This window comes from Typopeltis vanoorti, chromosome 18 (assembly GCF_054136105.1).
Source record: "Typopeltis vanoorti isolate ZY-2024b chromosome 18, IOZ_Tvanoo_1.0, whole genome shotgun sequence".
Lineage (NCBI taxonomy): Eukaryota > Metazoa > Arthropoda > Arachnida > Uropygi > Thelyphonidae > Typopeltis > Typopeltis vanoorti.
This window is the reverse complement of record NC_143566.1, coordinates 56,355,732-56,381,501: the sequence shown is the minus strand read 5'-3', so window position 1 is coordinate 56,381,501 and position 25,770 is coordinate 56,355,732. Positions and strand designations below refer to the sequence as shown.

The 25,770-nt window shown below is 35.8% G+C and overlaps 1 protein-coding gene across 1 annotated transcript in view; it reads left to right on the top strand.

Moving 5' to 3' along the window:
- LOC150096684 (tetratricopeptide repeat protein 39B-like) overlaps nt 1-25,770 on the top strand; it is a 300,955-nt gene that overhangs the window by 171,388 nt on the left and 103,797 nt on the right. The window contains exon 11 of the mRNA XM_090408472.1: nt 5,641-5,732. Coding sequence (XP_090264598.1) covers nt 5,641-5,732 — 92 coding nt within the window. The remainder of the gene's footprint in view (nt 1-5,640; nt 5,733-25,770) is intronic.

The window sequence follows — 25,770 nt, the reverse complement described above, 5'->3', positions numbered from 1 at the left end:
TGCAGGCTCTAAGTGTAAACATCTGCTAAGTCAGTCAGAAAGGTTTAAATAACTTTCTGATGGCCGGCAACTTACAATTAAAAGAAAGCGGAGGAAAAGAAAAGGCATGCTGAACTTGAAACTTAAGATGAAAGAATCATACTGATTCTTTGGGGGGTTGTCAAACTTCATGCAAAGTCTCAGAGGAGGCATAATAAAAAGGAATTGAATCAAACAGAAGGGGCTGCCCGGATTCAGAGATTGCTGCAGAAGTAGAGGGGGGCCCAGTTCCAGAGACGTCCACAGAGAGAGGAGAGGCTGCTCGGTCCCGGAGGCTGCCTGGTTCCAGACATTGCTAAAGCTGCGCGGTCCCATATGTTGCCGAAGAGAGACAGAGCTGCTCAGATCCAGACATTGGTTGAGAGGAGTTTTCCGCTTCCAGAAAGGAGCTTCTTGGTTTGAGACGTTGCTAGAGAGAAATGACTTCTAGGTCACAGACAGGGCTTTCAAATTACCGAAAGGAGAAGTCCCAAACGCTGTAGAAGAGAAAAGTTTCCAGTCCAGAGAGGGATGCTGATTGACAGTTGATGGCAGTTTCATTTTTTATTGGAGGCGGCAATTCAGGCTACTTGAGACGGAGTCGTCCAGGCATTTTCAGCAAGCCCAAGTAGAGGAGAAAAGGCGAGGCAAATTTCCCGAAGTACCTTCACTCGTAAGTTTTTCTTTTCGCCGTGGGAGAATAATATTTTTCCAGATTTGTACAAGTTCCGCTACGCTCCTGCTGAGATATAGCTGAAGCCAAAATTCCAGATGAAGATCTGAGATGAAAGAATTGCCATGGAACTTTTAGTGAAAGACTTTTGACTGATTGTGAGATACAGAGCCTTTGTAAGTTCAAAACTTTTATATAATTCCTCTTCTAGTTGTATTAGAAAGACTTTTAAGATATATGTTTTATGTTCAATAAGGTTAAGAAGTGTCCTTAAGAGAATCATAACTTAACAGAGAGATTTAGGTAACTTCTTTGCGAGTAAGCTTGGAGTTTAATAAGTAAAATTTGTAAACTGAGTAGATAACTTTTTGTGTTAAAGAAAGTATTTAAAGTTGAAGAAAAAAGGTTCTAAATTTTGCTAAAGAGTTTTTATAGAAGGATAGAGAAAGCAATCTTCATAATGTTTAAATTCATGTACATTTCATAGTAATGTAAATAAATGTTATTTGACTTGTAAACATAGCACGTAATAATATAGACGAGAGATTCTGAGAGAGAGAGAGAGAGAGAGAGAGAAAGCGTGCACAGCTACATTAGAATAACGGAGAATAAAGTATAAAGTAAAGAAAAAAGACATCGCAAGTAATTAATAGAAATTACAGGTATACAAAGTTAAATAATAATAAAAGTTTACAATGTCACACTACTGTTGCTATCCTGTCATTACTGTGACATTGCGATGTCACAGTAATGACATCGCAATGTCACAGTAATGACAATAGTCTGCACTGCACTACTGACAGTAGTGCAGTGCAGACTATTGTTTCTTGTGTGTGTCGTGTTGTGTAATAATTTCTTGTGGGTATAAAATAGAAATGGAATTAAAAAGTTATCCAGTGTGCACAAAATTGTAAGCGTCATGCTGCGAAAGAAGCAGATATTAAGAAACAAACTGGGGCTCTTAATAAATTTGTTAAAATATTAAAATAATCTGATGCAGATTGTAACCCACTTGATAGATCAGAAATCAGAGTTGATACATCATCCAGTTGCATGAAAGTACTATTGCAACTATTGAACAAGATAACAAGATGCAGGTTTTCAGTGAAAAACAGTTAGGAGAAGATTTAGTTGTAGTTGACCACGAAACTAACACATTGTTAGTCTCTGTAAATTTAGAAGATCCAGGTGAATGGGGAAATATTGATGAAAAATTATCAGTTGTTTTAATTGAAATGGGGCCTGTTCAAAAGAAAAATATAATATATCCTAGAGATACATATGGTCGTAAATTTAGCAACACGTATTATAATAGAAAAATGGAAAACGGGGAGCTCATGCCAAGAACATGACTCATTTATTCCGAAAACTTTAAATTCTGTTTTTTGCTTTTGTTGCAAACTTTTCGCACCTACTGAATCGAGTGGTCTTGTAGAAGGTTATAACAATTGGAGAAATTTAAGTACAATTTTTCATAGATATGAGACTAGTTTAACTCACATGAAAAATTTCTTGAAATGGAAGGAACTTGATAAAAACTTAAAAAACAAAACTACTATTGATTGCCAGACTCAAAGCATGTATGAAATGGAAAAGAAATATTGTTTTAGAGCTTGATTGAAAAATTATAAAATTCTTTGGTAGCCGAAATTTAGCTTTTTGCAGATCATCTGGTAAATTATATGAAAGGAATAACGGCAAATTTTTAAAATTAGTCGAACTGTTTGCAAAGTTTGATCCCGTTATGGAAAATCATATTGAAAGGGCCCTACAACGAAACAATAGGTTACACTATTCGAGTAAAGACAGTCAAAATGAAATATTGGAAACTTTAAGTAATGCAATTAGGGTTATTATCAATTCGAAAATCTAAATATTATTCCATTATTTTAACTGCACACCTGATGCAAGTAAAACAGAACAAATCACTATTATTATTCGCTTTATTTCCTGTGACAATGGAATTGTCAAGATCAGGGAAAACTTTTTAGGTTTTGCAGATGTATCAGATTCCACAGGACATGGTTTATGTACAACAAACAATAATGGAACAAATGGAACATTCCCATTGAAGATGTGAGGTCAAGGGTATGACAATGGGACAAATATGAAAGGGAAAAAATATGGACTCCAAAATTTGCTTTTGAACAAAAATCCTTAAGCTTTTTACATGCCATGTGCTGCACATACTCTAAATTTAATCATTAACGATGCAGCCAAAGTGAATATACAATTAGTTTCTTTGCAATTATTCAAGAAATATACAATTTCTTTTCATTCTCTTATGTTTGTAAGAGAATCTACAAACATGAGAGTTCGGCGACTACAAGCGTAAGCTAAAGCACCTTTGCAACGAGTTGCCCTAATTTGTATTACGTATTGAACTACGTGCTTTAGCTTATGCTAGTAGTCGCCGATACGTTTATAGTTATACTATATTCGGCATGAAACTCTTTGATTCCGATCTTTGAATTTCTTATTCGGTTTTAAAACAATGTGGGATTTAATATCTCCTTAATTTAAATAATGTTTTACATCGCCGAAATGAAGCCTATTGGCTCTTTATTTTAAATAATTTATGGGTGCACCTTTTTGACAACTCGTATAGCAGAGTGTATAAGTTCTTTTCACTATACCCTTAGTATTATACTTTGGTCTAGCTACTCACTGATGAGATCTCAATAAAGATCAAAACCGGTCTGGGTAGTGACCTCCCACCATAATGTATAACATCATACATCTCGTAGGAGATGGATTTTACATTATGGAAAACACTAAGAATAGCGAACAGAACTTTCTCCACCTTTGCAAAGAGTTACCCTAGTTTGTACTACGTACTTGAATTACGTGCTTTAGCCTATGCTAGTAGTCGTTGATACGTTTATAGTTATACTATATATGGCATGAAACTCTTTGATTTCGATCTTTGAGTTTCTTATTCGGTTTTAAAACAATGTGGGATTTAATATCCCCTTAATTTAAATAATGTTTTACATCGCTGAAATGAAGCCTATTAGCTCTTTATTTTAAATAGTTTAATGTTACGTTCTTGATAAAAAAAAATTTTATCACATAAAAAATAATAATGTCGTCCAAAGGAAGCAAGTCCGATTCTTCTACAGCTAGCAAGAAATGAAAAACATTGACTTTGGAAACAAAACTCAACATTTTTAAGGATTTTGAAGGCAGAATGAAAATTTGTGAGCTAGCAAAGAAATTTGATCTACAGGAATCCACAGTAAGAACAATCGTAAAAGAAAGGTTTACAGATTTTGGAGGACATAGATTCTAACGAGGAACAGAATTTAATTTTGTTCCTCGTTAGCCACAAGGTAAGGAATAAAATAATCATTAGCTTGCTATGAAAAAATTTTGCGTGACAAGAAAAAGACATTATGCTGTCAGATGAATCTATTAGATTTTATGAAACCATTGACATCGAAATAACTTTCTTTTTTTTTATGTATGAAAAACTACAATTATGATTATATTTCTTAAAAATTGTAGGCGTTTTTGTAAACCTTTGGTCCCAATTAACTAATATTTTGTATGTTTGTATGCAAAATTATACCCGAGTTACGCGAATTCGACTTATGCGCTTTTTGTTGGTCCCACCTACCGCTTAACTTCGGGGTATGACTGTACTATTAACCTTACCTGTTAGTGTAGCAAGCGGTGAACGTTCCTTTTCCAAGTTGAAATTGATTAAAACCTACTTAAGAACAAGTATGTCACAAAAAAGACTTGTTAGTTTGCCGTTAATTGCCATTTAAAATTATATATGTGCAGAATTAGACATTAAGACCATTATTTCTAATTTTGTGAATATGAAATCAAAAACCCCTAAAATTTTTATAAACAAATTTCAAGTATATTTATGTAAATTAATTTATTTTCTGTTATTCTGTAAAGATTTTATTTTTTGAATACTTATATTAAATGGTCTAATTATTTCTGAATTCTTTTCTTATTTTCTTATCTATCTTTAGTTTCTTTTATATATTTTACTAAAAGATAGTTACACTTGTAAAAAATTTTAATAATTTTTAAAAGTTACTAAGAATTTAGTAAAATGCAAGAATTTTTTAAACTTTAGTTCAAATAAATTTTAACTTTAATTAAAATTCATTTTAATTTTGTTAGAGATTTGGGTCGGTGAGAAGGCTATAATCCCTGTATCATTATATTCAACGATTAAAATGAAGTGGCTTTATTGAAATTTGCTTTAACTTTTGAGAATAACTTTTGAATATTCAGGTTTTTAACGATTATCCTGCCTAGTCAACACACCCGGTTCGTTACATTTAGTGAACCAACACGTGGCTGTTCTATCAAAATTTATTTAAGAAATTTCAAATAATTTAAATTTTTATTATCTTAGAAGAACCACCTGGGTCGTTACAGGGGCGCTTAGATAGAAATTGCATGCGGGCGGCAGGAAACAGGGTGCAAGAAAAGATGAACATCGACACCACATTATATTATTCCACTCTGGTAAAAACAGGCCTGTCAGACCATACATTTCAAACCTATCACAGAATTAACTGGAAAGGCACCAAAACCTGGTTTGAAATAAAACTGAAATGCTAAAATATCCAAAATCTTTCAGATTATCTGTCCCATAGTTCCCATAGCTATATTAGTGTACTGTGTGTTTAAAGCTTTTCTGGATGGGATTCACATAAAGTAAAGAAATTGGATTTATTCCAACTGTTGTGAATGAACTTTATTTGGATGTGATTATAATTACAGAAGGGACTTAAGTTAATTTGTAACACATAAGTTTCATATATCACACTTACATATTCATGTATGAGTTAAAGTATCTTTTCTAAAGAGGAAAAAATAAAACTTTAGTATTTTTGTAAAATATTTACTTATATTATTTTGTCATATTAATATCATTTGTAATGCCAAAAACGTTAAGTGATAAGTGTTATGTTTACTAGGCAATTATAACGTACCAGAAAAGTATCAATGTGCAACAGGAGTGGAAACAATTTCATTACCTCTGTTATTGGGAACTTTTATGGTGTAATTGGTAAGTGGAATATTATTTTCTTCAGAGATTAATAGTTTTTGTATTCTTTCTGAGTTTTTGTCTAATTAAATTCTAGCACATTGTTGATAACTATGCACTAAGCAAAATTTTGTCAAAGAGATGCTGAATAATTATCAACCTACTCCTTGTATAATGCTGATGGATTTGCATCTAAATGGTTTTGGTGTTAAGTGTCTAGAGAGAGCTTTGTTCACCGAGCATTCTGATGCTCATATTTAGAAAAAGTTAAGCAAATAGGGTGGTATAGGTGAATAGATGCTATAGTTGCAAGGAGAGAATGCGAAGAGTTTAGTATTTTCAAGGAAGACAGAGAAGATACGATGGGGCAAAGGGTTACTGCTGCTGCTGCTGATAGCAGATGAATTGCAGCCAAAAAGAATAGGAGGATGTAACAGCTGTAAGACAAAATAAACAGCTGTTGCTGCTATAGACCAGCAGAATCCAAGGATGATCTGGAAGACATACGTGGGTGGTCTAAGTCAGCCTCAACCATAAATGACAACACAATCTGCAAGGTTTTTTTTTTTTTTTTCTAAGTTGGCACATCTGTCATAATCATCGATGTGAATTGCAAGTCATTCTATCAAGTAGTTTTTTTTTTTTTATAGAAGCTGTCGGAAGCCAAAGTGTTGTCTGTATCACTTGAAATAGATAAAATTGAGTATCGTACGGTTATAAAATTCTTTCTAAAAGAAGGTTGTGCCAAAAAAACATTCATTCAAAGTTCATAAAAGTATATAGGCACTCTTCTCCTTCATTTTTGACAATTAAGAAATGGGCTGTCGAGTTTAAATGCAGCCGTACCAGCCTTGAAGATAATCCACATGAAGGACATCCGAAAAGTGTAACAACACCAGAAATCATTGATATGTGCACAATATGGTATTGGATGACTGGCAGGTCAAAGTGCGTGAAATTGCTGAGACCATGGGCATTTCAAAAGAATGTGTAGGATATATTTTGCATGAAGAATGCAAATGAAAAAGCTTTGTGCAAGATGGGTGCCGCGCTTGCTCATAGCAGATCAAAAACGCACTTTCATGAAAATCTCTGAACAGTGCTTGGAGCATTTAAACAAGAATAAAACTGATTTTGTGTGTCAATTTATTACTATGGATGAGACTTGGATTCACTGTTACACACCAGAATCCAAACAGCAGTCAAAACAGTGGACAGAAGCTGGTTGTTCAGCGCCGAAGAAGACAAAGTCGGTTCCATCAACAGGAAAGGTCATGGCATCGGTGTATTTTGGGATGCTAAAGGCATTTTGTTTATTAATTATCTCGAAAAGGGTAAAACAATAACCGGGAATATTATTCCACTCTTTTAACCACACTAGACAAAAAAATTCGTGAGAAAAGACCCGTTATGCAGAAGAAAAAAATCATCTTTCATTAGGACAATGCACCTGCCCACAAAGGTGTTTTGACAATGGGAAAATTAAAGGATCTGCACTATGAATTGTTGGAACATCTACCCTATTCACCAGATCTGGCTCCCTCTCATTTCTGTCTCTTCCCAGAACTAATACTTTTCCTCGCTGATCAGTGTTTTTCTTTGAATCAAGAGGTGATTGCAGCTGTAGAGAGGTATTTTGTAGATCTTACTGAAAACCACTACAAGAATGGGATAATGGCACTAGAGTATCGCTGGAATAAATGTATTAGTCTTGAGGGAGATTATGTTGAAAAATAAACATAATTTTGAAATTATAAATTCGTTTTTTCATTGTTAGGCCGAGAAATTTTCAGACCACTGATGTACATCAGCAAATTAGTACAATGAGTGCAGATTGAGGGATTATTAAGGGGGACTTTGACTATGGAGATATAGATTTTAAGAAAGAAAGATCACAGAGCAGAAAAGAAATGGAATTTATACACTTACTGAGATGTGGTGGAGGTGTGCAGTAGATGGTGTTGATGGAGATGATTCGTAGTAGAGGTTCGGTGTAGTGGTTGAGACAGTTGTAGGTGTCCTCCCGCGATGAGTCTTCGGACTCCTTGGAGGTGTCATGAATAATGATAATAATAATTACTTGAGGCAACATGTGATGGAGGGGGCTCGGGATGAGGGAGTATTGGAGGTGGTCATAGAATTGGGCCATTCATATTCATAACCAGGGTTGGCCACATTGCCTCCGATTGGAGGTAAAGTTACCATGCAGTCTTGACTTGGGAGATTGCTGAACATGAGGAATATTGAGGAACATGAGGATTGATAGTTGCCGCCAGAGGGCTACATAGTGTGTAGCGTTTTCAGGGACCTCCCAAAAGCTAAGAGTATAATTTTGAGTGAAAATTGGAATATTGGTTTAAATTTTAACGTAGTATTGTTTATTTTTGGTAGCTTGTTGTGTCTGTGTGATTTTGGTGTGAATTCTGTTTTATTTAAATTAATATTTTAACATAGAAGAGCACATGGCGGCAATGCGACGTAAGATAATGGCGTCCAAAAATACGACGCCTTTGTTCAAAAACTGTAATGTGAGGGAGTTTGTCCAATGTGATGTGTGTGGGATGTATGCATTCCCGAAGGAGGCTGGAGTTTGGATAGAAAGTAATAGTGGTGGGAGAATGTGCAAAAAGTGTAAGCAAAGTGAGGAATTGAAGTATGTGTCAGGTCGTGAAATAGTTATGATTGAAGAAAGCCAGAATGTGAGAAAATAGTGGCTTGATAGGGAATTGTGATGTTGTACAAGATGGCAATGAGAGCGGTGATCAAAGAAAGTGCAATCAACTATACAGAGAGAGAAAATGGTTTAAATGATGAAAAAAATGAGGAATTATTTGTGGGGAGTGATTTCCCGACCACATTCTCTTCCTGACCACAGGTTATTGTCATTAGTGAAACATGGCTGATGGAAGATGTTATAGTTAGTGGGATAGAATGTCTAGGGTATGGTGTGTTCAGGAGGGACAGAGAGAATAAAATGGGGGGAGGAGTGTTATTGATGATAGCTGATGAACTGCAGCCAAAGAGAATTGAAGTTGTATTGTAGGATAGTGAAAAGAGCTCATTTGAGGCTATTTGGTATGAGATTAAGACTGGCAGAATAAAATATATAGTTGGGTGCTGCTATAGACCAGGTGATGGAATAGATGGTGGAGATAGTATGTAAAACAAATTGATGAAATGAGTGGAAGGATGGTAATTATTATGGGGGATTTCAACTATGGTAATATTGATTGGAAGGAGGAGAGGACACATGTGAGGAAGCAAATGGATTTTATTCAGTTATTAAGGGATAACTATCTGAAACAGCATGTAATTGAAAATACTAGGGATTTGAGAGTGCTTGATCTGGTAGTAGCATCTGAGATTTTGACTATAATGAATATGATCATGTTGCCACCTATTGGTGAGAGTAATCATAAGGTCTTGACCTGGGAGGTGGCTAAAGATGTGGAATTTTCGATTAAGACATGGTATATGTGGAATTACCTTGCTGGCAAGTATGACAAGCTTAGGAGATTGCTTGGATCAGTGCAATGCATATAAAACTGCAAGGGCTGGATGTCGATAGAGCATGGGAAGTGGTCAAGGAGCATTTACAGGAGGTTATGGCTGATTGTATACCTAGGGTCTGAATAGTAAAACAAGTAGGGGTTAAATGAATGAATAACACCATTAAGTTGCAAAAAAAGAAACAACTGTGGAGGGAATTTAAAGAGAAAGGTGACCTGCAGGCACACGAACGGTATAAAGCACAGGCCAGAAGGGTAACGAGTGTGGTAAAAAAAGCAAAAGTGGATTATGAAAGGAAACTAGCTATGCAAGCTAAAGAGAATCCCAAACAGTCTTTCAATATGCTGCAAGCAAAAAAAAAACTATACATGGCAGAATGATTTTAAGGAATGCCAATGTTAAGGAGCTCACTGAATCAGTCGATATAGTGGAATTACTGAGTGAGCACTTTGCAAGAGTATATCATCCAGGTGGTGACATTGAAAAAATGAAGGAACCATTAGTTTCTATGGGAATTGTGATGAATGAAGGAAAGAATGGAGGTGAATAATCTATTACAGAATCTTAATGTGAATACATCTGTGGGATTGGATGGTCTACCGGCACGGGTCTTACGTGAAGCGGCTAAAGAATTATCGGTGCCCTTGATCATGTTGTTTAATCCGAGTCTCGGGTCTGGTTTAGTCCCGAAGGTGTGGATAGAGGGGAAAATAGTTCAACTGCACAAAGGAGGATCCAAGACTACTGTTGCAAATTACCGAACGATCAGCATATCAGGAGTCGTTGTCAAGGTCTTGGAGAAAGTAGTCAAGGGAAAAATACAGGAATGGATTGATGAAAATGAGATACTGTACAGTAGGGGACAGCATGGCTTTGTGAAGGGTAGATCATGCGTCAGTAACTTGCTCGAGTTTTATAACACAGTGACGGCTGAACTGGATAAGGGTAATGGGTTTACAGTGATACTGCTGGATCTGGCTAAGGCATTTGACAGGATACCACATGGAATTCTAATCCATAAACTACAACATATGGGAATGGATATAGGGTTTGTGAAATGGATAGGTTTGTGGTTGATGGAGAGATATCAGAGAGTAGTTTATTCAGGAGTAGAGTCCAAAAGACGGCTTTTGACTAGTGGTGTGCCACAGGGTTCTGTTCTTTGACCACTGCTGTTTAATTTGTTCATTAACGATATAGGGAAGGATCTAAGAGGTACATTTGTTCCTCTTAGATCCTGATGATGCAAAGTTGTGTAGGGCAATAGTGAATGTAGAAGTTGTCAAAATCATGCAGGAAGACTTGGATAGATTGGAGTTCTGGGCTAAGGAGAATAGATGTCAATTTAATGTGACAAAATGTAAGGTTATGCATTTTGAGGTGAAATGATTAGCAGCAGTATACCACATTGGTGGAACTGTACTCCAGGAGATTGATGAGGCCAGGGAGTTGGAAGTGTTGGCAGATAGGGAGATGAAGTTTAGGGGGGCACATTGCAAAAGTGGCTAAATCAACTCACTTGGTTGTTGAAAAATACTTTGATGAGCAGAGACAAGCAAGTTATTGTACCTCTGTACAATATCAGGAGTCATACAATACCGAGCCTTGATAAGACCTCATCTCGACTACTGTGCCCAGATTTGGTCACCTAGGTTTCTTCTTAATGGGGAAGAGGTGGAGAGGATCAGAGGCAAGTGACCAAGATGATAGCAGGTCTATGGAATGAACCTTATGAGAACAGGTTGAAGATTTGTGGGTTGCAGAAATTAGTTGATAGGCGGAAAAGGGGCGATATGATTGAGACATTCAAATTTCTAAAGGGTTTCTATAGGATTGATTCAGAGGATATTTTTGAGATCAGGACTGGTGATGGGAGAACTAGGGGACACCTATGGAAGCTGGGCAAGAGTGTGGTTAGCAAGGCTGTTAGAGCTGGGTTCTTTTAAAGTGGTAAATGAGTGGAATGAGCTGCCAGAGTCTGTTGTGGGTGCTATGACGGTGAGTGAGTTCAAGGCAAGGTGTGATAGATACTGTGAGAATGTTGTATAGTTGTGTGGACATGATGTTTAGGGCCTCCCTTGATGAGTCTAAGGACTCCCTGGAGTCGCCTGTAATAATGATAATTCTGTCCAGAAGTGGTATATGTGTAAGTACAAAGCAGGTGATTGTGACAGGCTTAGAAGGAAGCTTGAAGATTTACCATGGCAAAAAAGCCCAGCAACACAACGATGTGTGGTGCAAGTGAGATAGTTAGGGGGCATCTAGGGGAAGTAATATTGTATACCTAAGGTAAGAAGGGGTTAATCAGGTAGGAGTTAGATGGATGAGTAATATCATTAAGCATAACCTGCAGAAGAAGAAAATGCTCTACAGGGTATATAAGGAGAAAGGTGACCAGCATGGCAAAGAAGGCAAAATAAGATTAAGAGAAGAATCTAGCTGAGAAGGCCAAAGTAAATTCCAAAAAGTTCTTTCGTTACATAGCAAGTAAGAGGAAGAATGACTATGGAAAATTAACCTTAACAAATGGTGATCGTCACGAGATAACAGAAGCAGTAAAATAGTAAAGTTATTGAGTGATCACTTTGCAAGGGTATATCATCTAAGTGAGGTTACTACTGTAACATATGGGATAGACACTGATGCAGGAACAGAGGTGGATGAATTAGAGGTTCTTAGGATATTGCAGAATCTCATTTTAAATTCAGCTCTGGTTTTGTGAAAATATGCAAGGAAACTGACAGTGCCTCTGACTAGTCTCTTTAATTTAAATCTCAGCTCTGGTAGAGTTCCAAGGGAGTGAAAAGAGGACTTAGAACCTCCCTTGCATAAGGGAGATTCTAAGACTACAGCAGCAATAGCCAATCAGTATCTCAGGCATGGTGGTAAAATTCAAGGATGGGTGGATAAAAAATATGATACTGTATGAGCGGCAACATGGCTTTGTAAAGAGTCAGTCATGCCTTTCTAATTTACTAAAGTTTTATAATAGAGTAAGCTGTGTTGAATAAGGGAAATGGCTACTCAATAATTCTGCTGGGTTTTGCAGAGGCTTTAAACAGAATACTACATGGAACTGTGTTATGCAAATTATAACAAATGGGGGATGGACATGACACTGATTACGTGGATAAGCGAGTGGCTGCTGGATAAATATAAAAAAAAATGGTATATGGAGGAGCAGGATCTAGAAGAGAGTAGGTGACTAGTGGTGTGCAGCAAGATTCATTGCTAGAACCACTACTGTTTAATTTGTGCATAAATGATATAGGAAATAACTTGAAAGAAAATATTCAATTGTTTGCTGATGATGCAAAATTAGGTAGAGTAATATAATTAACATGATGTGGAGAGCGTGCATAATGATTTTAATAGGCTGTTAGTATGGGCAAAAGATAATGGGTAGCAGTTTAATGTGGAGAAATGTAAAATTATGCATTTTGGGATAAATAGATTGCAATGTGTGTACCACATTAATGGCACTGTACTCCAGGAAACCGATGAAGATAGAGATTTAGGAGAGGTGGTAGACAGAGAGTTAAAATTTAGAGGAAATATTGCTTAGGTAGTCCATATGATTACTTGGCTATTGAAGAACGCACTAACATGTAGAGATAAGGAAGTTGTTATACCTCTTCATGAGGCCTTGATACGTCCACATCTGGATTACTGTACTTAGGTGTGGTCTCCTGGTTTTTTTTGAGGATGAAGAAGCAGTGGAGAAGATTCAGAGATGAGTGCCCAAGATGATGAGTAGTCTGTGGAATGTTCCCTGTGAGGATAGATTGAGGATATGTGGGTTGCAGAAGTTGGTTGATAGAAACATTTAAATTGCTTAAAGAGTTATATAGGAGTTATGTTGGGGATAGGCTTCAGCACTTGGCTATAGGGGCCATAAGAAGGGGTTCATCCCTGGAAGTTGAATAAGGTTGTGATTAGTATGGGTATGAGGACTAAATTTTTTGCTTAGAGCATTGTGAATGAGTGGAATGGGTTGCCAGAATCAGTTGTGAGTTATTTGTCTGTTAACGGGTTCAAGGAGAGGTATGATAGATTGTGTAGATAGTTTCGGTCTCCCACGATGAGTCTTTGGACTCCGGTACCCGTACAATAATAATAATAATAAGTACCCCCTCTTCAAGGAGTGTACAGGATGCTTTACACTCCTTGATGAGGCTGGGATAATTGAAACCTAAAAGTCACTGAAATCAGGTTTCTAAGAAGTCAAGTAACTTCCACTTCTTAAAGAGCTGATTCTACTTATGATATAGTGATTAATTCTTTGCATTATCTTCTGTAACTGTAAATTGCATGTGTTCTTATAACTTCTTTAGCAGGATGAAAACCCCAGTTTCCATCAGTAAAATCCGGCTATCTCTTTATGAGACCAGTTAACTCTCTTTCAGTTGAAAAATCCTGGTAAATGAACTTTTTGCTCTTAAACCTGAGTCTTTCCAATGAGAGTGCATCTTTGTATAGAACTGCATGAAAAGTTTACATTATTATTAACTTAATATTAAATTTTCCTTGAAATTAGTCTATTATCAAGACTCCAGTATTGTAGATATCATATGTTGATCTTCTAAAGCACTTCTAACTGCATTAATCTACATAGAACTTGGTCTTCCTCTTTTTTTTTCTTTCTTTTTTTTTTTTTTTCTGTTATCTTATTAACAAGTATCCGTTTTGCTAACCTTTTTTGTCTCATTTTGTTTAAGTGGAATTACTTCATACAAGAATTAAATTTTCGCTTTAAATAGAACATGATAAGTGCCTTCCATTTCTGAGCATTCCACCCAAAATTAACTTTAAGGTCTTTCTTCAGTTTATTCAAATTAAGTGGATATTGAATCCAACATTATTTCAAAGCCGAATAGAGAAACTCTTATATTCGGCTTTGAAATTATGAAATAATGTCGGCTTAGAAAATATTTGAAATAATGTTGGATCCAATATCCACTTAATTTGAATAATTTTGCATCGCCGAAGTGAAGCCTTTTGGCTCTCTATTTCAGTCTCTCTTCAGTTTTTTTTTTTCTTTCTCTGCAGTGCATAGGAAAGAAAATAAGTACAGAAGGATAGTGAAGAAGTTTTTAAAACATTTTATTATTTGTAAAAAGTTTAAGTTATCATTTATTTATTTAATCCTGTCGTGGATTTCACCATTGTGAATAAGTGTGCAACTATTAAATCTTGTCCATTGCACTTATTGTAAAAATAGTTTGCAGGTGGCATCAGATTTTCTATACTGAAATCTAAGACTCAAGTGAGATCGTAGATATATGTAATTTGCTATAATAGTTTACTGTCTATTCTCAAGAACGCTTCAATATACAAAAACAAAGAACAGTTTAATAATAATATTAAGACACAATTTAAAAAAATGTTATACAATATTCAGAACTTTATTTCAACAACAAACTTATCTTAAATATCAAAAGATAAACAAATCATATCTTATCTGATTTTTGGGCCCAAAATATACTAGCTAAAAAGAACATTATGCGTCTTAACTGCATCTGGACCTCTCTTGGAAGAAACAGATTCTTTATTCCTTTGGCAGAAACAATTTTCTCTTGAAAACCACTTTATCTTGGAAATAACTGTAGATTACTTGTTCTTAGATATACGAAAACTTCAAACTTGACAATAAAAGTTTCAAATTCAAACACTATCTGGCATTCCTCTTTTAATGCCTTGTAGAAAAATCCTACAAAAACATTTCTACTTTCATTGTCAAGATTCACAATCTTTTTCTGCTTCATGTATGAAGGATTTCCAATGATCAAACATTTAAAAATTAACTAGCTCTATCTATTTCCCAAAACAGCCATTAAATCATTACTCTACTAATGGAACTGTTAATATCTGATAAACATTTCTCTTCTTATATGAGAAACTTCATTTATCAAGTTCCAAAGTTCCTATAACTTTCTTCCACAACTGTTATTTCAAAACATCTTTCAATCTGAAAGACTGCTGCTAATGGAATTTTTTTCTCACTTGTTCCAAAACAACTCTTCAATATCACTACGTATCTGTGTATCTCTCTCTCTCTCTCTCTCTCCAACTGTTTACTGTGTTCTTTTTATTCACATATACTCCAGTGTGCGCAATACTTCCAGTTCCACTTCATTTGTGATGTAAAAGAAACCTGCTTTCCATTATATGTTATCTTCACATTGCTTTTTTTGAAAACAGTAAAAACTCACATATTCAGTCAACTAAATAAGTATTTTTAAATATATAGTACTAATTTTAGTCAAAATAAATTACAATGAAATAAATTCACTTCATTAAAAATTAGCACTTCATGCAAACATAATATGTAAACAGTGCATTACTATATAACCCCCCCCCCCACACACACACACACTATGTTGAAAAAAAAAAAGTATTTGGATACCTAGTTGTCAAAGTTTTAATTAATTTCTAGTACTACCTTTGGCCTTAATTAACTGCAACAATCTTTTGGGGCATGCTTTCAACTGCTTCTGATACATTACAACAGGAATATTCTTCCATTCTTTGCACCAGCTACCCTCATTGCTGATGATGGCCACTATAGTCTGTAGCGAATTCAGCATTGTAATTTGTATTGAAGATGTTTGATGGGATTGAGGTCTGAACTCTGAGCTGGCCAGTCCAACACTTCAAAGTAGTGCAGTATGACATGGAGTATTTATTGTGCTGAAACATGAATGGGGCACCACCAAAGTTCTTCCACAGCTTCGGAAGCATGAAGTTGTCCAGGTAGCCATCAGACGTCATGGTTTTGGGCACGTCCACCAATGGACCAAGCCCCATCCAACTGAAACATCCCCATACCATTACCAAGTCTCCACCAAACACGACAGTTTGAATGATGCAGTCCTGCCCGAACTGTTCCCAGGTGATCTCCAGATCCAAAAATGATCATCGCATTCAACATTTACAAGTGTGATTTGTTGCTCCACAGAACCCTTTTTTTTTTAATCATCTACAGTCCATGAATAGTGTGACTTATTCACAGCCACAGCTTTGCCATGGTAACCTAAGGCATGCAACTCTCTGCAGACAGTTCTAATGCTGACAGATGTCTCCACAGCATTTTTCTGGGTTGGCTTCAAGGTCCACTGCTCATGACGTGTGAGATGCTTGAACATTTTGAGACAAAGGTCATTGATCTTGGTCAGTGAGAATCAGTGGACTCCCAGAGCATTTTTCAGCTGTGGTAGTACCATCAACTTTCTATCTATGAATGACAAGCAATGGTGGATTTTGGTATACTGAGATGGGTAGCAATGTCATGGACTGAAAGATCACTGAGATTTGATTCCCAACTACCACGGAAGTCTGTCAGTTCAGCTGAGCATCATCATCAAATTCCTGATATATACCCTAAAGGGGTGTACAGGGTATGGTAGTACTACATGAAAAATTTACATCATTACTAACTTCCTACTTCCCACAATAATAATTCAAATGGCTGTGCTAACGCATTCCTGGATGCTCGCAATAACAAGTTCTTTCCTAATATCCTCATTTTTAATATGATATTGCCATTGATGCCATCTGTTCGTGCACCTAATCTTTCTCAGGAGTCTCATATCTGCAGTCTCTAGTCTTTGGTCAAGGGTTTTTACTTCTGATCCAGTTTTCAGATCCATAAGTTAAAATTGGCTTGAATACTGTCTTGTATACAGCTAATTTAGTGTTTTAGCTAATTTCTCTCTTATTCCATATAAATTTATTCAGTTGACTTCCTACTATATCAGCTTTGTTGATTCTGTTTCTATTTTCATATTTAATTTGCCATCGTCACTAAAAATTTTGCCTAAGTAGCTGAAATGTTTTACTTGCTCTATAAGTTCACATTCAAGAAAGTTGATAATTTCAATGCTTCTGCCTATTTTCATCATCTTTGTCTTCTTATTGCTGACCTTCATACCATATCTATTACAACAGTTATTCAATTTAGTAAGGGAATCTTGCAGACTTGTAGTGGATTTATTTAGAAGTATAACATCATCTGCATAAAGCAAAGAGCTGAGATTAACATCCCCAATTTTGATATAAGTTTTAATACACTTTCTATCTTAATGCGATCCATATAGATAATGAATAACTGAGTGGATGATGTGCATCCTTGTCTGACACCAGATTTAACATTAAACCACCTTCCTGTACTTCCTTCAATTCTAACTGCTGACTTACAACTCAAATAAAGACTAAGTATTGCTTGATATAATGTCCCATTGACACTATATAACTGTAGCATTTCGAATAGCTTCTCTCTTGTTTTTTCCAGATCTACAAAATTTAAATACAGTTCTTTGTTATATTCCCATGATTTCTCAACTATCTGTCATAAAGTGAAAATCTGATCTTGACAGCCTCTATTTGGCTTGAATCCAGCTTGAATCTTCACCAAGCCTCCCTTCCACAATCCTTCTCAAGTATACTTTCATATATCTTACCAGGAACACTCAGTAGAGAAATATTTCTGTATTTCTCACATTCAGTTTTATTTCCCTTTTTTTTTTTTATATATATATATATATAAGCCTTCTGAACTATGCAGTGCATCCACTATAAGACTTTTATACCTCCATGCTTGAGCATTTCTGGTTGAATATCATCTACTCCTGCTGCCTTTCGACATTTCAGACTTTTTATTTCTTTTTCTACTTCAAGTATGGATATGTATTCCTGACTTCATGCATGGTCAGTGTTTTTTACTACTGTGCTGCCATCACTGCTTGTTTCATTTAGCAATTTTTCAAAGTAATCTTTTTCTCCAGTTTTCATGTCACCTTTATCATCTCTAATTCCTTTTACAGCACTCTTTCCTCTTTCTGAGCTTCTTCAACAACCTCCAGAATATCTTGCCACCTTCTTGATATTTCTTTTCTATGTTCTTACCCAAGTCTTCCTATGACTTTTGTTTAGCTAGTTTTACACAGTGTTTAGCTTTCTTACATTTGTCTCTGTATTCTCTGAGAGCACAAGCCGACTTATTTGACAGGAACTATTGATATGCTTTCTTCTTTTCTTTCTCTGCCTCTTTAACTTCTTGTGTCCACCATGGAGTTCTGATTTTTCTTTCCTTACAGACAATCTCACCACGTGCACCTCTGCCTGAATCAATCAGTGTTTTCTTCAGGGCTTGCCACCGAATCTCCAAGGTTTGGTTCCTGTTCTTAAACTCTTTCATTTTTTCTGAATAATGTTTGTGTATTTTAGTCTGCAGTTCACATCTGAGAGCTGCCAACTTTTATTTGCTTTAAAACTTTCTTACATGTTCTTCTTTTCAATATGAAATTCAATTTTATCCTGCTCAAGACTAAATGGTGATCACTTCCAATTTCAAACCCCCTGTACACTCTGGTATACTGCACCAGGGAGAAAACATCATTATCAACAATAACATAGTCAGTGAGACTTTTCTTATTCCTTTCCTCTTCTCTCAATGTGAATTTGTGCATATTCTTATGTTGGAACATGGTGTTAGTAATAACCAGTACATGTCCTCAGCAGAAATCTAACAGGTATTTGCCATTATTATTAGTGTTAAAAAAAGTTGTTCTATTTAATTTATTACTTGATTAGTTTTTGTTTCTCATTTAAAAAAAACCTTATTCAATTAATCCTACTGACTTTTTCCATTGTTATATATTTACTTTCATTATTTATTCTTTTTTTTTCGTGTTTCCAATTCTTGCATTTAAGTCTCCTGCTAAAATTATGTAATCATTTTTATTTATTTTATTATATATGTTTTGTAGCTGATTATAAAAATCAATATTATCCTGTTCTCTTCCTCCTTCTGGGGCATATAAACCAATTATTGTTAAATAGCCTCTATCTATTTTTATTCTAGCTTCTATTATTCTTTCATTCCATAATTTATAATGTTTTAACTGTTTTGAAAGGGAGTTATGAATCCAAATCATGACTCCTGCTTGTGCTCTTTGGTCTCTGTCGACTCCACTGTATATCACATTAAAATTTTCAGTTCTCATAGTTCCTTTTAATTTCTTTTTTGTTTCAGTGATTACTGCTATTTTAAAATTTCTTCCATTTAATAACTGGTCTAATTCTATTTCTTTATGTGCTATTCCTCTTATATTCCAGTTTGCTATGTGTATTATATTTTGTCGTTTCCATTTTCGTTTTCCCTTTTCTTTCCATTCCAGGGTCGTTTCCCATAGATTCAATCCGATTATCTTTTTCTGTCAGCTTACAAGTATGGTTATGTTCTCCATGTCAGGGGACTAGCCTTACGATGGAATAGTTCAGTGGTAGGGCTGCTACCTTAAGGCTTCTGAACTCACCTTCTTCCGAATTTAAACCCATAGGAGGAATAGGGTATATTGAAGGGGAAAGAGTAGATTATAGAAGAAATATAGTAAGGTTTATAGAGAGGACATAATTGTAAGGCCAGAAATGAAAAGACCCCATGGCCCTCGAGTACTCTAATAGCACAAGGGTCATGAAGTAAGAAGAGTTGGCTGAAAAGGCCTTATAGGAAAGATTAAAGTAAGTGGGTCTTCCTCAAAGTAGAAGAAGGAGAGGATAGATCCAGCTAGGGGTCCATGGGAGTGCCACTTCCCTCACAATCAAGATGATTGCCCCTTATCGCCCTGTTGGTCCACGAGTCCTTATTCAGTATATTCGGACCACCCCACCATATATATATATACGCACACACGCACGCGCATGTACACACACACACACACACACACACACACACATGGTGGGCTCCCCTATCCGCCACCCAGGGCACGCGCTCTCTAGGGGTTACAGGGTCCCCTGAGAGATAATATCAATGGAAAAATCAAAAACTATGGCCTTTAAAGGACAAGATCCAGCAAGAACTAAAGTAGTATTAGCTAACAAGATCTTAGAACAGGTGAATTCATTTAACTACCTAGGATGTATGATCACTTATGAAAATGAAAAAGATATAAACATAAAAATTGCAAAATATTTAAAAATAACAGGAGTAATTAACTCTATATTTAAACCAAACCTAGTTCAAAAACAAACCAGGCTAAAAGTATACAATACATTAGCCCTACCGGTCTTAACGTATGGAAGCGAAATCTGGACAATAAAACAAAAAGATTAACAACAGCAGAAATGAAGTTTATGAGAAAAACTGCAAAGTATACCCTATTTGATCACAAAAGAAACGAAGATATTATGAAAGAATTAAACCAAGAACCAGTAATTGAAAAAATTAAAAAATATAAACATAGATGGATGGAACACGTTCAATGAATGAAAACAGAAAGATTACCAAAACAAGCTTTAAAGTACAAGCCATTAGGAAAAAGAAAACCAGGACGTCCTCTTAAACGATTCAACGATGACTTCTAAGGCCGGAACAGGCCATACTAAGCCTAAATCCTTGATACGTATGATGATGATGATTTATTCTTTCTTCTCTTACTTTATCTTATTTTTATATCTAGGAGTGTTTCCTCTTCGGATACTGGCAAATTTATATTTTGCTGTGCCAGCCAGTATCCTATAGCAGAAAAGATCCTTGCTCAGGGATAAAATACTAGAGTCTTAGCTTTCTTACCTACACAATATCTTATTTTAACTGCCTAAATCTATATTTTATATTCACTCTCTAAATCCTTCCCGCCAAAATAGGTTCTATTTTTATAAGTGGTAATTTGGAATCGTAATCAGGCATGACTCAGGTTCAGGAAAATATGACATGTTTATTGGAATATCTAAAACACAATACAAACTCATACACTTAATTATGTTCAATTCTAAATAAACTCGAACTTTCGAGTTTATTTAGTATTCTAAATAAACTCGAAAATTTGAATAGTTCGAATGTGTTAATACATTCGAACTAATTAAAACTTATAAGGCATGCTAAACACAGTAATTACACATTGGGGTATAAATCAAATGATAATAAGTTAAGCTAAATTCCTTCTAGCAGTATTACTCGTAAGAACAAACTATCAACCATTCTAATGTTACCGAGACACTAAATTCTACCTTTCATATCGCATCAAGTTAATCCTATCACATGCAGGTTACAAAAGATCTCTCCTAAACAATTCTTCTTACTCACAAACGAGGTTAACTTTCTAAATAGTGACTATCCACAGAGTTCCTTACTATAAAGTTCTTAATTTCACAATCGTAAACAATCTTCTTTCTTCTAATGAACATTCACACAAAATTAGAGCAATAGCACCTTACCGACTTTTTCTGCATCCTTCTGCACCACGTGTTTGTCTAGATATTTCTCATCTATTTTGGCTCTCTATACGGCAACGTAGGGGTTATGCTATCTTCATTCTTTCTGCTAGAAACGGACTCAAAATCTTTGCGTTTCAGGAACAACTCGATGGGGGCTTTTCAGCGACAACCTGATTCTGCTAGGACTGGAATTTTTACCTTCAGATTTGCATAGAATCCAGCTTCATTTCTTTAGAATGCTCGCTGCCCGACATCACAGACTCCCCCCCCCCCCTCATACGTGAAACTGCCCGCCAACTTTCGAACCACCCAACAGGAAAACGATACCACAAGAGATCAAGAGAATTCCTTGTGTTCCAGGCTCAATCCCCTTTTATACTCCTACTCCTTTATACCCCTTTTGCACATGATCCTTACTAATTTCACCCTTTGGCTTATCCTTCATTTCTACGACGCTGATATACTCGGCTTCATGGAATACATGGTTTCATGATTTTCCGAATAAGCTATACCCGCCAGTGTTACTCTGTACACGTGTAGCTTTAGGCCTTCCAGGAATTAATACTTTACAGCTTTATGATGACTCACAATATATTTTACATAGCTTAAGTAAGGCTTAAAATTTAATTCACATTATCCCTCTTTTTCATCATCAAATTCCTGCCATGTACCCTCAAGAGGTGTACAGGATATGATAGTACTACATGAAAAAAATTACATCATTACTAACTTCCTATATACAATTATCCTCCAAATCAGTCTGTTACTTGTCAAGACTCCCACATTATCAGATCTTATATTTCTATCGTCTAAGGCACTTTATACCGTATCAATCCACCTATATCTCGGTCTTCCTCTGGGTCGTTTTGCTGACAACCTGGCAGAGAACACTTGTTTTTGCTAATCTTTCTTCGCCCATTCTGTTTAAGTGACCATACCACCTGAGATTAGCTCTGCTAACGCATTCCTGGATGCTAAGAACTTGACATTGTAAACAATGTCAAGTTCTTTCCTAATATCCTCGTTTTTAATATGATATTGCCATTGATGCCATCTGTTCACACCTATAATCTTTCTCAGGACTTTCATATCTGCAGTCTCAAGTCTTTGGTCAAGTGTTTTACTTCTGACACAGCTCTCAGATCCTAAGTTAAAACTGGTTTGAACACTGTCTTGTATACAGCTAATTTAGTGTTCCAACTAATTTCTCTCTTATTCCATATGAACTTATTCAATTGACTTCCTACCAGCTTTGCTGATTCTGTTGTCTATTTCTATATTTAATTCGCCATCTTCAGTAAAGCTGAAATGTTTGACTTGTTCCACAGGTTCTCCATTCACAACACAGTTGACATTTTCGATGATTTTGCCTATTTTCATTGTTGTTGTTGTCTTTTTATTGCTGACCTTCATACCATATCTATTACAACAGCTATTCAATTTAGTCAGAGAATCTTGCAGACTTGTAGCAGATTTATTTAGAAGTATAACATCGTCTGCATAAAGCAAAGAGCTGAGATTAACATCTCCAATTTTGATATCATGTTTAATACTACTTTCCTTCATATTGTGATCCATATAGATAATGAATAACAGAGGGGATAATGTACATCCTTGTCTCACACCAGATTTAACATTAAACCACCTTCCTGTATTTCCTTCAATTCTAACTGCTGACTTACAACTCAAATATAGACTAAGTATTGCTTGATATAATGCCCCATTGATACCATATAACTGTAACGTATTGAATAGCTTCTCTCTTGGGACCTTGTCATATGCCTTTTCCAAATCAACAAAACTTAAATACAGATCTTTGTTATATTCCCATGCTTTCTCAACTATTTATCATGAAGTGAAGATGTGATCCTGACAGCCTCTATTTGGCCTGAATCCACCTTCACCAAGCTTTTCTTCCACAATTCTTCTCAACCGTTTCTTAAGTGTACTTACATAGATCTTGCCATGAACACTCATTACAGAAATACCTCTGTAATTTTCACATTGTTTTATTTCCTTTTTTATATATGGGTACTATGAGACCCCTACTCCAATCATCGGGAATTCGTCCCTCTGTCCAAGCTTTCTGAACTATGCAGTGGCCAATGTAATACTCTTATACCACCATACTTCAGCATTTCTGGTCGAATATCATCTACTCCTGCTGCCTTTCCACATTTCAAGCCTTTGATTTCTTTTTTTTCTACTTCAAGTATGGATATGTATTCCTGACTGCATGCCTGGTCAGTGTTTTTTACCACTGTGCTATCATCACTGCTTGTTTCATTTAGCAGTTTTTCAAAGTAATTACTCCATACTTCAAGGATATCTTTTTCTCCTGTTTTCATGTCACCTTTATCATCTCTAACTCCTTTTACAGCACTCTTTCCTCCATTCCTAAGCTTCTTCAATAACCTCCAGAATATTTTGCCACCTTCTTGATATTTATTTTCTATATTCTTGCCAAAGTCCTCTCATGACTTTTGTTTAGCTAGTTTTACACAGTGTTTAGCATTCTTGCCTTTGTCTCTATATTCTCTAAGAGCACAAGCTGACTTATTTGACAGGAACTTTTGATATGCTTTCTTCTTTTCCTTCACTGCCTCTTTAACTTCCTGTGTCCACCAGGGGGTTCTGATTTTTTTATCCTTACAGACAACTCACCACATGCCTTTCTGGCAGAATCAATCAATTTTCTTCAGAGTTATCTATTGAATCTCCAAGGTTTGATTCCTGTTCTCAAACTTTTTCATTTTTTCTTCAATAATCTTTGTGCATTTTAGTCTACAGTTCACATCTGAGAGCTGCTCAACTTTTATTCGCTTTAAAACTTTCTTATATGTTATTCTTTTCAATATGAAATTCAATTTTATCCTGCTCAAGACTAAATAGTGATCACTTCCAATTTCAAATCCTCTGTACACTCTAGTGTCCTGCACCAGGGAGAAAACATCACTATCAACAATAACATAGTCAATGAGACTTTTCTTATTCCTAGCCTCTTCTCTCCATGTGAATTTGTGCACATTTTTATGTTGGAACATGGTGTTAGTAATAACCAGTCCATGTCCTGAGGAGAAATCCAACAGATATTTGCCATTATTATTAGCTTTGCTCTTTTCTCCAAATTTTCCCGAAATATTTTTGTATGTCTCACAATCATTTCGTACTCTGCTATTTAGATCCCCAACAAGGACCAACTTTTCCTTTTTCATTGTGTCAGTTGCTTTTTCTAAAACCTCAAAAAATTCCTCTACTTCTACCTTAGTAGAACCTTCTGTGGGACCATAGGCACAAATAAGTCTCATTGTCCAGTTCCCCATTCTGATATTTGCCCACATTACTCTACTCGAGACTGCCTGCCATTCAAGAAGATTAGCCTCATATTTTGTGTTGAATACCATGGCTACTCCTTCTTTTCCTTGATTGTCATTGCCTGAATATAACATTTTGTATTTATTGCTCAGAAAGATCTTACCAGTTTTTGCCTTTTTTGTTTCAGTCACCCCTATTATTTCGATCTGGTACTTATCTAATTCCTCAGCTAGCTCCATTTCTTTGCCATTCAGGCTTCTTATGTTGATAGTACCGATCTTTAACTCTGGTGATGTTGAGTTGGGGTGGGTTTTAGGTTTTGTACCAGTAGCTGACTTTTCACTGTTTGCCCTGGTTCTCTGGTGAAAACAACGGGGTCCTTGTTTAACCAGGTGATGCTCCAGTCGGCATGAAATTCTGTCATGTTGTACCATAATTTTTTATTTTGGTTTAACCAATAAGAATACAATTTGGTCGGCTAAATCCCAAATGGCCAGCCCATCCTCGTTCCTTCAGTATACAAGTAGATACTCAACAGGGTGCACCATGAGAAGGTGAAGATTGGACAGTAGGTCAGAAGCTCTGATCGGTTCTCCACATTTCCTTAAAGGCTGTGTGGAGGTATCCTCTCAGTTATATAGCTTGACCCTTAAGCACCCCTCATCTGAACATGGCACCTTTATTACCAGACTTGTGCAAACACTCCTTGAATATTTAAAAGAGCCAAAAAGTTTCACTTCGGCAATGCAAAATTATATAAATTAAGTGGATATTAAATCCAAAATTATTTCAAATCCGAATACAGAAACTATAAAAGTTTCGTGCAAAATTTGATCAGAGAGCTTACGGGAATACACTCACCACCATACCAAAAGTTGCCCTAGCCTTTGAAATATTGTTGAATTTAATATCCACTTAATTTATATAGCTCCTTGAATATTTGCATTTGGTAGGAACCAAAGTTTTCATGACATATAAGGTATCCATATTTTCTCAACATAATGGGTATGTGGGTCTG